Source organism: Panulirus ornatus, chromosome 17 (assembly GCF_036320965.1).
Source record: "Panulirus ornatus isolate Po-2019 chromosome 17, ASM3632096v1, whole genome shotgun sequence".
NCBI classification, from domain to species: Eukaryota; Metazoa; Arthropoda; class Malacostraca; order Decapoda; family Palinuridae; genus Panulirus; species Panulirus ornatus.
Window position 1 is genome coordinate 42,487,781 of NC_092240.1, and position 15,857 is coordinate 42,503,637.

The 15,857-nt window shown below is 44.2% G+C and overlaps 1 protein-coding gene across 1 annotated transcript in view; it reads left to right on the forward strand.

Annotated features, from left to right (window-relative positions):
- LOC139754431 (uncharacterized) overlaps positions 1–15,857 on the forward strand; it is a 299,964-nt gene that overhangs the window by 221,398 nt on the left and 62,709 nt on the right. The window contains exons 4-6 of the mRNA XM_071671708.1: positions 26–255; positions 941–1,023; positions 3,206–3,340. Of these exons, the coding sequence (XP_071527809.1) occupies positions 26–255; positions 941–1,023; positions 3,206–3,340 (448 nt within the window). The remainder of the gene's footprint in view (positions 1–25; positions 256–940; positions 1,024–3,205; positions 3,341–15,857) is intronic.

Below are 15,857 nucleotides of genomic sequence, written 5' to 3' on the forward strand. Positions count from 1 at the left end.
ATATAATCTTCGTTTTTCCTTGCAGTCGTATTCTATGCAACTGTACCTGAGGCAAGTGTGGTTCGACCCTCGCCTCCGCTTCAACAAGACCGACCTGGGCAAGTCAGAGTTCTCCATGAACTGGATGTTCGCCGCCAAACTCTGGAAACCCGACACCTTCTTCATCAACGGCAAGAACTCCTACGCCCACAAGATCACCGCCCCCAACACCTTCATCCGCCTGCAGTATGACGGCCAGATCACCTGGTCTCTCAGGTGGGTCCTACTGGAGGGCAGTGAGGGCAGGTGATGGTGGTGGAGGGGCAAATGGAGTACAGGCTATGGTGGTGGAGGGGCAAGTGCAGGGTAGGTTGCGGAGGTGAAGCGGCAAGTGGAGCGCAGGTTATGGTGGTGAAGGGGCAAGTGGTGGGCAGGTTATTATGGTGGGGAGCAAGTGGAGGGCAGGTTATGGTGGTGAAGGGGCAAGTGGAGGGCAGGTTATGGTGGTGGAGGGGCAAGTGGAGGGCAGGTTATGGTGGTGGAGGGGCAAGTGGAGGGCAGGTTATGGTGGTGAAGGGGCAAGTGGTGGGCAGGTTATGGTGGTGAAGGGGCAAGTGGAGGGCAGGTTATGGTGGTGAAGGGGCAAGTGGAGGGCAGGTTATGGTGGTGAAGGGGCAAGTGGAGGGCAGGTTATGGCGACTCACGTGTGAGAAGCGTTGGTGTGGAAGTGGGGATGGGCGAGTGTCTAAGTTTACTATGGATGGAGTCTGGTATGAGAGAGAGAGAGAGAGAGAGAGAGAGAGAGAGAGAGAGAGAGAGAGAGAGAGAGAGAGAGAGAGAGAGGATAGAATAAGGAACAGTTAGTTGGAGAGAGCATCACTAACAACAATGTAAGGTTGAGGTGATAGCGTATGTCTGGAGGTGTTGTGTCATGGTAACAATGTGTTGCCTCTCCCTGCAGGTTGACCGTGCGAGCCAGTTGTAAGATGCACCTGAGGAAGTTCCCCCTGGACACACAGCTCTGCCCGCTCAGCCTAGCCTCCTGTGAGTCATTACGTCACTAGCAAATTTGTATGAGTCACACATGTTTCTTTTTTCTGGCTCTAGAAGAAAATGTATTCATTTTTCTCTTTCCCTTCATATCTGTTCGTCTGTTGTACTATCAGTCTGTCTGTCTATCTGTCTCTCTATCTGTCTATTCATTTATTAATCTATTTATTTATCTGTCTATTAATCGATCTTTCCCTTCGTTCTCTCTTATCTACCATTTCGCATTTTCGTCATAAACACTATCAGGGTGTTACCTTCACTATCCAGTGAATTTCAATTATTTTCTTTTTTCACAATTCATCAAATAACGAATTGTCATTAGAGTTAATGGTCACAAAACAGTTCAGTTACAATATATATACATATATATATATATATATATATATATATATATATATATATATATATATATATATATATATATATATATATATATATCATACTGAATTTTCTGTAGTTATTCAAATTTGTTTCAATATACATATATGAAAAACAGTGGAAAGAAATATGTCTTATAAGTTTGGGTATATGTCACTAGGAGGATAATTTTAGATTCCACCTGATTTTGTAAATCTAACTGTGAATCCATGTTGACTATATGAGTGGATCAGGATGGTAGAAAATCCCAGGAAGGAACTGAAGTTTAATTCTGTCACGTTTCAACGTAAAGCCTCGCTCACAGAGAGTAGCAACATGAGGGACTACTGTATGTAAGTGGAGAACAAACCTCATCATGCCGGGCGTCTGCACGGGTCTTCCCTTTGATTGGCTGGTGTCGACTGCTGACTCCGCCTTCCGCAATGAAATCACTACCAATTTTCCCGCCACTTTTGACAAGCAAGAGAATCCTTCCCGATGACTTAATACGTTACATTGTTTGATGTTGTATATGCAGTCCTCAACTACTTTTCTCATCCCCTTATCCAAGCCTCTCTGGATAACCCTGGCTTCTTGCCATTTCGGCAAGTGTCCACATTCATCTCTGTGTAGGACAAGCGAGTTGATTCGATGCACACGCACATCCTCTCTATGTTCATACAATCTCTTCTGAAAACGTTGTCCCGACTTTTCATAACAGATAGCAGAGCATCCACGACACGGTGTCTTGTATACTATGCTCTTGTCTGTTTGTTTCTACCATATGGCCAATCATTATTCCTAATGAATTTGTGATACTGAACCCCGATGTTTGATAGGAATTTATCCAAAATGTGAGCTTCTCTTGAATATGAAATTATGTATTCTTTTACACCGTATTGTTCTATATGTCCTCGTCTACCTAACATTCGCTGTCTTCTTCACTTTAGCCATCAAACCTTCGGAATAACGTAGCTTATAAACGCCTCTGTAATACATCTTGATTCATCATCCAAAAATTCTTTGATGCACATTTGGATGAATCTTCGGAAGAACACAATCACTACGCCTGTCTTGGTTTTGTCAATATGTGCAGAGAAGCAATGGACGAGGTCATCTTTGTTAACGGGCTTTCTATAACTGAGAACTGAACTCTCTGACCGTACACTTGACACCCACCCGGCAAGGTAGATGTTTGTTCTCCATTTAAACGGTTACCTTCTTATACTGTACATGTTTACCTTCCTGCACTGTACCTTCCCATATTGTATCTCCTTGAACTGAACCTGTTTACCTTCATCTACTGTACCTGTATACCTTCCTGCACTGTATCTTCCTGTATTGTGTTTCCTCGAACTGTACCTGTTCATCCTCCTGCACTGTACCTTCCTATATTGTATACTCTTGAACTGTACCTGTTCATCCCCCTGCACTGTACCTTCCTATATTGTATACTCTTGAACTGTACCTGTTCATCCCCCTGCACTGTACCTTCCTGTATTGTATATTCTTGAACTGTACCTGTTTTCCTTCATGTTCCGTATCTGTTCATCCTCCTACACTGTTCTTTCCTGTACTGTACCTGTAGACCTCCTTCAGTTACTGTACCTGTGTACATCCTTCTACTATATCTTCCTGTTCTGTACCTGTGTACCTCCTTGTACTATGCCCTCTTGTCCTATATCTATGTACCTCCTTGTACTATACCTTCCTGTACTGTATCTGTGTACCTCCTTGTACTATACCTTCCTGTACTGTATCTGTGTACCTCCTTGTACTATACCTTCCTGTACTGTACCTGCGTACCTCGCTCCTCCAGACGGGTACAACGCGGAGGACATGGTGTACCGATGGAGTCCAAAACTGGTCACGGTGGACCCGGACGTGAGCATCGCCCAGTATAAGCTGATGGACATCACCACAGACTCGGCTAAGGTCACCGTCAGAAGGAAAGGTAAGGTATTGGGTGATCATATGACTGACTCATGATCATTGTATTCATAACATACCTCATGGGAAATAGTACATGTTACTGTATGTCATTATGATATATAAAAGTACTTTAGGTGTTACCGGACTCCACTTCCAAGTGAATAATGTTAATAATAATAGGAGTGAAATGATTATAATAATAATAATGATACTAATAATAATAATAATAATAATAATAATAATAATAATAATAATAATAACAATAATAATAATAATAAAAAAAATAATGATAATAATAGCAGTAATGATAATAGTAATAATAATAATAATAATGACGATAATCGTAATAACAATTATGATAATGATATGATAAATGATAATAATGATAATAACTTTGATAATACTAATAATGATAACAAAATTATAACATACGTATTTTCATAGAGCATAAATCAAACTCAGTCTAGAAAATCCTTGATCATTTCTTGTGATTTCTTAACATAGTTAGCAGACGAAGTCTGTTCCATCTACAACGTAGCCATGCTCAAGGCTCCGTCCATGATTTCGTTGAGTCATTGTATGATTTTCGCTGGCGTTTAATGTTTCTCTTACAAGATTTTGTAACACTTTTATTCTATGTCATTTTTTTTTTCCTAAAGCAGAAAGGCAACCAAAAACCAAGTTAACTGGTTGTTTGAGTGTTTGGTTGGGTGGTTGATCGGGCCGTAGGCCTATCAGCTTCCAGGGTCATCAAAGTCAAGGTCAAACTATGTCAACCAACCGTAAAATCTGTACCACCTTTTACAGGTGTTGGGGATAATACCGACCACATACACTCTCATTATACATGTGTCTCATGATTAACTCATGTGGCTCATGACTAACTCATGTGGCTCATGACTAACTCATGTGGCTCATGACTAACTCATGTGGCTCATTACCAGCTCATGTTTCTCATGGCTAACTCATGTGGCTCATGACTAACTCATGTGGCTCATGAATAACTCATGTTTCTCATGACTAACTCATGTGGCTCATGACTAACTCATGTGCCTCATCACTAACTCGTGTTCCTTATGACTAATTCATGTGGCTCATGACTAACTCATGTGTCTCATGACTAACTCATGTGGCTCATGACTAACTCATATACCTCATGACTAACTCATGTGGCTCATTACTAACTCATGTTTCTCATGGCTAACTCATGTGGCTCATGACTAACTCATGTGGCTCATGACTAACTCATGTGTCTCATGACTAACTCATGTGGCTCATGACTAACTCATGTGGCTCATGACTAACTCATGTGTCTCATGACTAACTCATGTGGCTCATGACTAACTCATGTGGCTCATGACTAACTCATGTTTCTCATGACTAACTCATGTGTCTCATGACTAACTCATGTGGCTCATGACTAACTCATGTGGCTCATGACTAACTCATGTTTCTCATGACTAACTCATGTTCCTCATGACTAACTCATGTGTCTCATGACTAACTCATGTTCCTCATGACTAACTCATGTGGCTCATGACTAACTCATGTTTCTCATGACTAACTCATGTGGCACATAACTAACTCATGTTTCTCATGGCTAACTCATGTGGCTCATGACTAACTCATGTGGCTCATGACTAACTCATGTTTCTTATAACTAACTCATGTTTCTCATGGCTAACTCATGTGTCTCATGACTAACTCATGTGGCTCATGACTAACTCATGTGGCTCATGACTAACTCATGTTTCTCATGACTAACTCATGTGTCTCATGACTAACTCATGTGGCTCATGACTAACTCATGTACCTCATGACTAACTCATGTGGCTCATTACTAACTCATGTTTCTCATGGCTAACTCATGTGGCTCATGACTAACTCATGTGGCTCATGACTAACTCATGTTTCTTATGACTAACTCATGTTCCTCATGACTAACACATGTTTCTCATGACAAACTCATGTGGCTCATGACTAACTCATTTCTCATGACTAACTCATGTGGCTCATGACTAACTCATGTTTCTCATGACTAACTCATGTGGCTCATGACTAACTCATGTGCCTCATGACTAATTCATGTTCCTCATGACTAACTCATGTGGCTCATGACTAACTCATGTGGCTCATGACTAACTCATGTTTCTCATGACTAACTCATGTTCCTCATGACTAACTCATGTGGCTCATGACTAACGCATGTGTCTCATGACTAACTCATGTGGCTCATGACTAACTCATGTTTCTCGTGACTAACTCATGTGGCTCATGACTAACTCATGTTTCTCATGACTAACTCATGTGGCACATGACTAACTCATGTTTCTCATGGCTAACTCATGTGGCTCATGACTAACTCATGTGGCTCATGACTAACTCATGTTTCTCATAACTAACTCATGTTTCTCATGGCTAACTCATGTGGCTCATGACTAACTCATGTTTCTCATGACTAACTCATGTGGCTCATGACTAACTCATGTTTCTCATGATTAACTCATGTGGCTCATGACTAACTCATGTGCCTCATGACTAACTCATGTTCCTCATGACTAACTCATGTGGCTCATGACTAACTCATGTGGCTCATGACTAACTCATGTTTCTCATGACTAACTCATGTTCCTCATGACTAACTCATGTGGCTCATTACTAACTCATGTGTCTCGTGACTAACTCATGTGGCTCATGACTAACTCATGTGGCTCATGACTAACTCATGTGGCTCATGACTAACTCATGTTTCTCATGACTAACTCATGTTTCTCATGGCTAACTCATGTGGCTCATGCCTAACTCATGTGGCTCATGACTAACTCATGTTTCTCATGACTAACTCATGTTCCTCGTGGCTAACTCATGTGGCTCATGACTAACTCATGTAGCTCATGATTTACTCAGGTTTCTCATGACTAACTCATGTGGCTCATGATTAACTTATGTGGCTCATGACTAACTCATCTAGCTCATGACTAACTCATGTTTCTCATGACTAACTCATGTTTCTCATGAATGGCTCATGACTAACTCATGTGGCTCATGACTTACTCATGTTTCTCATGACTAACTAATGTTTCTCATGGCTAACTCATGTGGCTCATGCCTAACTCATGTGCCTCATGACTAACTCATGTTTCTCATGACTAACTCATGTGGCTCATGACTAACTCATGTGGCTCATGACTAACTCATGTGGCTCATGACTAACTCATGTTTCTCATGACTAACTCATGTGCCTCATGACTAACTCATGTTTCTTATGCCTAACTCATGTGGCTCATGACTAACTCATGTGGCTCATGACTTACTCATGTGGCTCATGACTAACTCATGATTCTCATTACTAACTCATGTGGCTCATGACTAACTCATGTTTCTCATGACTAACTCATGTGACTCATGACTTACTCATGTGCCTCATGACTAACTCATGTTTCTCATGACTAGCTCATGTTTCTCGTGACCTACTCATGTGCTTCATGACTAACTCATGTGGCTCATGACTTACTCATTTGCCTCATGACTAACTCTTGTTATTCATGGCTAACTCATGTTTCTCATGACCAACTCATGTGCTTCTAGACTAACTCATGTGGCTCATGACTAACTCATGTGGCTCATGACTAACTCATGTGATTCATGACTAACTCATGTAGGACATCACTGACAACACTGATGATGATCCCTTCCAACAATTTATGAATAGTTTCATTATTAGAGGCGAGTGGTGTGATTTACCTCATCATACTAAAAGTATGCCATTTAATCACATGCGATATATCTGAATATCGTATTTTCATATATCATAGCGATATATGCGAAGCCTTTCTCTCATATTAAACATAACCACTGCGTATGTGACGAGGTTATAATGTATAAATTTCTCTTTTTCATGCAGAAAACAGATACCCAGGTAAGTTGCTCGAATACTGATATTGTACTGCATAGAGGTTCAGAAAATATATGTATCCATTAAAGATTAGAAAGTCTGAAAAGATTTAGATTGTTCTTTCTAATATATTTTTGGAGAGAGAGAGAGAGAGAGAGAGAGAGAGAGAGAGAGAGAGAGAGAGAGAGAGAGAGAGAGAGAGAGAGAGAGAGAGAGAGAGAGAGAGAGAGAGAGAGTGAGAGAGAGAGAGAGAGAGAGAGAGAGAGAGAGAGAGAGAGAGAGCATTATATATCTAATTAAGAGTGCCTACTACGGGACTTTTTCATATATATATATATATATATATATATATATATATATATATATATATATATATATATATATATATATATATATATATATATATATATATGCACGCATTCCGCCAATCCTCAGGCACCTCACCATGAGTCATACATACATTAAATAACCTTACCAACCAGTCAACAATACAGTCACCCCCTTTTTTAATAAATTCCACTGCAATACCATCCAAACCTGCTGCCTTGCCGGCTTTCATCTTCCGCAAAGCTTTTACTACCTCTTCTCTGTTTACCAAATCATTTTCCCTAACCCTCTCACTTTGCACACCACCTCGACCAAAACACCCTATATCTGCCACTCTGTCATCAGACACATTCAACAAACCTTCAAAATACTCATTCCATCTCCTTCTCACATCACCACTACTTGCCATTGTACAAAGGCAAAGGGGATAAGAGTGAGTGCTCAAATTACAGAGGTATAAGTTTGTTGAGTATTCCTGGAAAATTATATGGGAGGGTATTGACTGAGAGGGTGAAGGCATGTACAGAGCATCAGATTGGGGAAGAGCAGTGCGGTTTCAGAAGTGGTAGAGGATGTGTGGATCAGGTGTTTGCTTTGAAGAATGTATGTGAGAAATACTTAGAAAAGCAAATGGATTTGTATGTAGCATTTATGGATCTGGAGAAGGCATATGATAGAGTTGATAGAGATGCTCTGTGGAAGGTATTAAGAATATATGGTGTGGGAGGCAAGTTGTTAGAAGCAGTGAAAAGTTTTTATCGAGGATGTAAGGCATGTGTACGTGTAGGAAGAGAGGAAAGTGATTGGTTCTCAGTGAATGTAGGTTTGCGGCAGGGGTGTGTGATGTCTCCATGGTTGTTTAATTTGTTTATGGATGGGGTTGTTAGGGAGGTGAATGCAAGAGTCCTGGAAAGAGGGGCAAGTATGAAGTCTGTTGGGGATGAGAGAGCCTGGGAAGTGAGTCAGTTGTTGTTCGCTGATGATACAGCGCTGGTGGCTGATTCATGTGAGAAACTGCAGAAGCTGGTGACTGAGTTTGGTAAAGTGTGTGGAAGAAGAAAGTTAAGAGTAAATGTGAATAAGAGCAAGGTTATTAGGTACAGTAGGGTTGAGGGTCAAGTCAATTGGGAGGTAAGTTTGAATGGAGAAAAACTGGAGGAAGTGAAGTGTTTTAGATATCTGGGAGTGGATCTGTCAGCGGATGGAACCATGGAAGCGGAAGTGGATCATAGGGTGGGGGAGGGGGCGAAAATTTTGGGAGCCTTGAAAAATGTGTGGAAGTCGAGAACATTATCTCGGAAAGCAAAAATGGGTATGTTTGAAGGAATAGTGGTTCCAACAATGTTGTATGGTTGCGAGGCGTGGGCTATGGATAGAGTTGTGCGCAGGAGGATGGATGTGCTGGAAATGAGATGTTTGAGGACAATGTGTGGTGTGAGGTGGTTTGATCGAGTAAGTAACGTAAGGGTAAGAGAGATGTGTGGAAATAAAAAGAGCGTGGTTGAGAGAGCAGAAGAGGGTGTTTTGAAATGGTTTGGGCACATGGAGAGAATGAGTGAGGAAAGATTGACCAAGAGGATATATGTGTCGGAGGTGGAGGGAACGAGGAGAAGAGGGAGACCAAATTGGAGGTGGAAAGATGGAGTGAAAAAGATTTTGTGTGATCGGGGCCTGAACATGCAGGAGGGTGTAAGGAGGGCAAGGAATAGAGTGAATTGGAGCGATGTGGTATACAGGGGTTGACGTGCTGTCAGTGGAGTGAATCAAGGCATGTGAGGCGTCTGGGGTGGACCATGGAAAGCTGTGTAGGTAGGTATACACGTGTGTGGACATGTGTATGTACATGCGTATGGGGGGGGGGGGGGGTTGGGCCATTTCTTTCGTCTGTTTCCTTGCGCTACCTCGCAGACGCGGGAGACAGCGACAAAGTATAAAAAAAAAAAAAAAAAAAAAAAAAATAATATATATATATATATATATATATATATATATATATATATATATATATATATATATATATATATATATATATGCAAGTAGTATAATTGAATGCACACCTTTTGGAGTAATGAAATGTATTACTGTACACTGATGACACACGAGTAAAAACATGTTTCCTGAGTTCCTGAATCCTACAAGATAAGACATAACAAGAGACAGGTTAAGGAGTGAGTCACTGAGGACACTCACGAAGATCATATGGCCCACATCATGACACGTATCTATCCCAGGGCGTATGGGATGCCTGGCAAGTGAGCCAACAGCTATGACCACAGAGTCATTGATAGTGATATATTTTTGACATACATTGCGTATTCAAGGATGAACATTAACGGTGGGCATTTGTTGAGTTACAGTAATATAGCGGTTGACATACACATAACCAACATAAAACTAAGCTATTTGCTGCGTAGGTGTGCGTGGGCTGTTTATGTGTCTCTCGATAGTAGGCATTGAACTATACTTGTACTTACCTGTATGAGAGCTAGTTGGTACAAGGCAATTGTGGTGGAAGACATTGGTCAGTGGAGACTGGGCGGGAGGAGATCTCGGTGACACGGGTGACATAGTGAGGACTTTGCTGGTACTAGTATGTATCAGTGTCATGATGTTTACAGTGGGTGACCTTGCCCTTTGCCTTTTTAAAACAGTCAGGAAGATTTCCAGTGAGTCGCTGGTTCAGCAGTTCAGTGGTCGTAGGGTCGGAGCGTATGACAGTGTCATGGAGTTTTGACGAGGTGGCTACAGCTATGTCACAGGCCTCTCGAGACACACTCACTGAGTCACTGGCTTATTACTTCACTGGTAAAGTTTGAATTCGCTGGAAGTAGACAGTTTAGTGTTAAGGTGGAAGGTGAGCGTAATCTAAGAATCCAATTTTGAGAGGAAAGGGGATAGTGCAGGTCGACATCTAACCTCTAGTGGCACAGGAGCCTTAGACACACGTCGAACCACAGCAGCGTCTGTATGAATACATGAGTTTGTTGGTGTTTGGAAATAAAAAGAATCAAAATGCGGGAGGAGGAACGTACGTACATGACACTAAACGTGACATAGGAACTTTAAGAACCGTTATCATGTCTTCCCGGGTACTTTGTGAGACATGGCACCAAGTTGGAGGAGGATGTGGCAAAGTCCTGCACCGGGCTTGGGGTAATCCCATCCTCACAGAAGATCCCAAACCACATCCCAGATCCCACACCAATATCAAATTACGGATATCAAATGACATTATAGGCTGGGATAGGTGAGAGATGGGTATAGACTCTATACTCATCCCTCACCTAACTATAGATCGTAATTGTTAGGTAAGGTGTTGGTGTTGTTTGGGAAGAGCTAGGTATGGTGATGTTGATGGGGGAAGTTTTAGTGTGGAGTTGATGAGGGGAGAGTGTTGGTACAGGGTGTTGATCTGGCAGCACTGGCTGGTGGGAATTGATAGGGAGTTATTGGCTGGGGGATGTTCAAAGGGAAGTACTGGCTGGGGAGTGCTGATGGTGAAGTACTGGCTGGGGAATGTTGATGGTGAAGTGCTGGCTGGCGAATGTTGATGGTGAAGTGCTGGCTGGTAGATGTTCATGGGGAAGTGCTGGCTAGGGAACGTTGATAGGGAAGTGCTGGCTGGGGGATGTTGATGGAGAAGAACTGACTGGGGGATGTTGATACGGAAATGGTGGGTTGAGGAATTTGATGGTGAAGTACTGGTTGGGGGAAATTTTATGGGGAAGTGCTGGCTGGTGAATGTTGATGGGAATGTGCTGGCTGGGGAATATTGAAGGTGAAGTGCAGGTTGGGGGATGTTAATAGTGTTAATAGTGAAGTACTGACTAGGAGATGTTGATGAGGAAGTGCTGGGTGGGGGATGTTGATGGTGAAGTGCTTGGTGGGGGCTTTTGAAGGGGAATTGCTGGCTGGGGGATGTTGATGGTGAAGTACTGGCTAGGGGATATTGATGGGGAAGTGCTGATTCGGGAATGTTGATGGTGAAGTGCTTGGTGGGAGATTTTGAAGGGGAAGTGCTGGCTGGGGAAGTTGATGGGGAAATGCAGGCTGAGTAATGCTGATGGGGAAATACTAGCTGGTGTATGTTGATGGTGAAGTGCTGGCTGGGGAATGTTGATAGTGAGGTGTTGGCTAGGGAATATTGGTGGTGAATTGCTGTCTTGTGGATGTTGATGGCGAAGTACTGGCTGGGGATGTTGATGGGGAAATGCTTGCTGGGGAATATTGATGGTGAAGTACTGGCTGGAGGATATTCACGGTGAAGTGCTGACTGGGGGATGTTGATGGTGAAGTACTGGCTGGGGGATATTCACGGTGATAGGCGATTGGGGATGTTGATGGTGAAGTGCTTGGTGGGAGATTTTGAAGGGGAAGTGCTGGCTGGGGGAAGTTGATGGGGAAATGCAGGCTGGGTGATGTTGATGGGAAAATACTAGCTGGTGTATGTTGATGGTGAAGTGCTGGCTGGGAAATGTTGATAGTAAGATGTTGGCTTGGGGATATTGGTGGTGAATTGCTGGCTTGTGGATGTTGATGGGGAAGTACTGGCTAGGGATATTGATGGGGAAATGCTTGCTTGATGGTGAAGTACTGGCTGGGGGATGTTCACGGTGAAGTGCTGGCCGGGGGATGTTGATGGTGAAGTACTGGCTGGGGGACATTCACAGTGAAGTGCTGGCAGGGGGATGTTGATGGGAGAATTCTGGCTGAAAGTTGATGGGGAAATGTTGGCTGGGCATATTGTTGGGGATGGGGAAGTGCTGGTTGGGGGTTGTTGATGGGTAAGTGCTAGCTGGGGGTTGTTCATAGTAAATTGCTAGCCGGGGCATGTTGATGGGGAAGTGCTGGTCAGGGGTCATCAATAGAGAAGGGCAGGCTGGGGAATTTTGATGGGGAAGTGACGGGTGTGGGATGTTCATAAAAAAGTACTGGCTAGGGGACGTTGAAGGTGAAGTGATGGCCGGGGGATGTTGGTGGGGAAATGCTGGCTGTGGAATGATGAACGGGAAGTGCTGGCAGAGGGAAGTTGATGGGGAAGTACTGGCTGGGGAATGTTGATGGTGAAGTGCTGGCTGGTGGTTGTTGATGGGGAGGTGCTGGCTGGGGGATGTTGATGGTGAAATAATGGCTGGGAAATGTTCATGGGAAATGTTGATGGGGATTGGTGATGGCTAAATGCTGGCTTGGGGATGTTGATGGGGAATTCCTGGCTGAGGGATGTTTATTTGGCAGTGCTGGCTGGGGAAAATTGATGGGGAAGTGCTGGCCGGTGGATGCTGATGGTGAAGCGCTGGCTGGGAATTGTTCATGGTAAAATACTGTCTGGGGATTGTTGATGGTGAAGTGCTGGTTGGGGAATGTTAATTGGGAAGTGCTGGCCTAGGATTGTTGATGGTGAAATGCTTGCTGATATTGCTGATGGGAAATGGTGGCTGGGGATGTTGATGGGTGAAGTACTGGCTGGGGATTAGTGATAGTGAAAAGCTGGCTGGGGATGTGATGGGTAAGTGCTGGCTGGGGACGTGATGGGTAAGTGCTGGCTGGAGGATGTTCATGGGAATGTGCTGGCTGGTGGATGTTGATAGGGAAGTGGTGGATGAAGGATGGTGAAGGGGAAGTGCTGGCTTGGAGATTGTTGATTGTGAAATGCTGGCTGGAGGATGCTGACAGGGAATTGCTGGTCAGGTAAGTTCAAGGGGAAATGGTGGCTGGGGATGTTGATAGGGAAGTGTTGGCTTGGGGATGTTGATGGTGAAGTACTGGTTGGGAGATGTTGATGGTGAAGTGCTGGCTGGTGGTTGTTAATGGTGAAATGCTGGCTGGGGATTGTTAACAGATGGTGAAGTACTGCTAGGGGATATTGATGGGAAAGTGCTAGCTGTGGTATGTTGATGGGGAAGTACTGACTGGGGGATGTTGATGGGGCAGTGCTGGCTGGGGGATGTTGATGGTGAAGTGCTAGCTGGGGATCGTTACTGATGAAGTCTTGGCTGGTGTATGTTGATGGGGAAGTGCTAGCTTGGGGATGTTCATAGGGAAGTACTGGCTGAGGGATATTGATTGTGAAGTGCTGGCTAGGGAAAGTTGATGGGAAAGTGCTGGGTGCAGGAAGCTGACCATGAAGTGCTGACTGGGGATTGGTGATTGTAAAATGCTGGCTGGGGTATGTTCATGGGGAATAGCTGATAGGGTAATGTTCAAGGGGAAGTGATGGCTGGGAGATGTTGATGAGGAAGTGCTGGCCGGGGTATGTTGATGGTGACGTGCCGGCTGGAGATTGTAGATGTTGAAATGCTGGCTGGGGATTATTGATGGTTAGGTGCTGGCTCCGGGTGTTGATGGGAAGCCCTCGCTGGGTGATGGGGAAATGCTGGCTGTGAGAAGTTATTGGGGAAGTGCTGGACTGTTGATGTTGATAGGGAAGTGCTGGCTGGGGATGATGTTGATGAAGTGATGGCATAGGACTGTTGATGGTGATCTACTGGTTGGATATTGTTGATGTAGAAGTGTTGGCTGTAGATGTTGATGGGGACGTACTGGCTCGGGGATTTTGATGGTGAATTGATGGCTGGGAGATAGTGATGGGGAGGTTTTGGCTTGGGGATGTTGATGGGGAAGTAGTGGCTCACTGATGTTTATGGTTAAGGGATGTTGATGGGGAAGTGCTAGCTGGGAGACGTTGATGGGAAGTACTGGCCAGGGATGTTGATGATGGAGTGCTGGCTCGCTATTGTTGATGGGGAAGTGCTGGCTGGGCGATGTTGATGGTGAAATAATGGGTTGGGGAAGTTGATGGGGAAGTGTTGGCTGGGTGATCTTGATTGTGAAGTGCTTGCTGGAAATTGTGGATGGGGAAGTGCTGGCTGGGGATGTTGATGGGGAAGTACTGGCTGGGGATGTTGATTGTGAAATGCTGGCTGTGGAGTGTTGATTAGCAAGCACTGACTGGGGAATGTTGATGCTGATATGCTGGCTGGATATTATTTATGTTGATATGTTGGCTGGGGATTGTTGATGGGGGAGTGCTGGCTGGGGATATCCATGGTAAAGCATTTGCTCGGGATGTTGATGGTGAATTGCAGGCTGTGGGATGTTGATAGGGAAGTGCAGGCTCGGTGATGTTGATGGTGAAATGCTGGCTGAGGGTTGTTGATGATGAAGTGCTGCCTGGAGGATGTTGATGGGGAAGTGCTGGCTTGGGGATGTTGATGGGAAGCACTGGCTGGGAGATATTCATTGTGAAGTATTGGCTAGGGAAAATTGATGGAAAAGTGCTGGGTGCGGGATGTTGATTGTGAAGTACTAGCTGGGGATTGGTGATTGTTAAATGCTGGCTGGGGAATGTTGATGGGAAATTGCTGGTTAAGGGATGTTCAAGGGGAAGTGGTAGCTAGGGGATATTGATAAGGAAGTGCTGACTGAGGGATATTGATGGTGAAGTGCAAGCTGGAGATTGCTGATGTTGAAATGCTTGCTGAGGATTGATAATGGTGAAGTGCTGGCTGGAGGGTGTTGATTGGAAGTCCTGGCTGGGTGATGTTGACGGTCTGTGGGATGTTCTTGGGAAGTGCTGGCTGTTAAAAGTTGTTGGGGAAATGCTGCCTTGTTGATTTTGATGAGGAAGTGCTGGAAGGGGATGGTGTTGATTAAGTGCTGGCTTAGGATTGTTGATGGTGATATGCTGGTTGGGGGTTGTTGATGTGGAGTTGCTGGCTGGGGATGTCATATGGGGAAGAACTAGCTTGGGGATGTTGATGTCGAATTGCTGGCTGATGGATGTTGATCGGGAGGTACGCTCGGGATGTTTATGGTGAAGTGATGACTGGGGGTTGTTGGTGGTGATTCGCTGGCTGAGGGATGTTGATGGGAAGTGCTAGCCGGGAGATGTTGATTGTTAGGTACTGGTCTGGAGATGTTGATGGTGAAGTGCTGGCTAGGGGTTATTGATGGGGAATGCTGGCTGGGGGATGTTGATGGTGAAATAATGGATGGAGGAAGTTGATAGGGAAGTGTTGCCCGGGGGATTTTGATGGTGAAGTGATGGCTGCAAATTTTGGGTGGACAAATACTGGCTGGGGGATCTTTAAGGTGAAATGCTGGCTGGGGATTGTTGATGCGGAAGTGATGGCTGAGATGATGATGAAGTGCTGGCTGGGGATTAGTGATCGTGATATGCTGGATGGGGATTGTTCAATGGAAGTGCTAGCTGCTGATGTTGATGGGGAAGTACTGGCTGGGGGAGAATAATGGTGAATTGCTGACGGGGGGGGGGGGGTATTGATGGTGATGTGCTGGCTAGGGGATGTTGACTGTC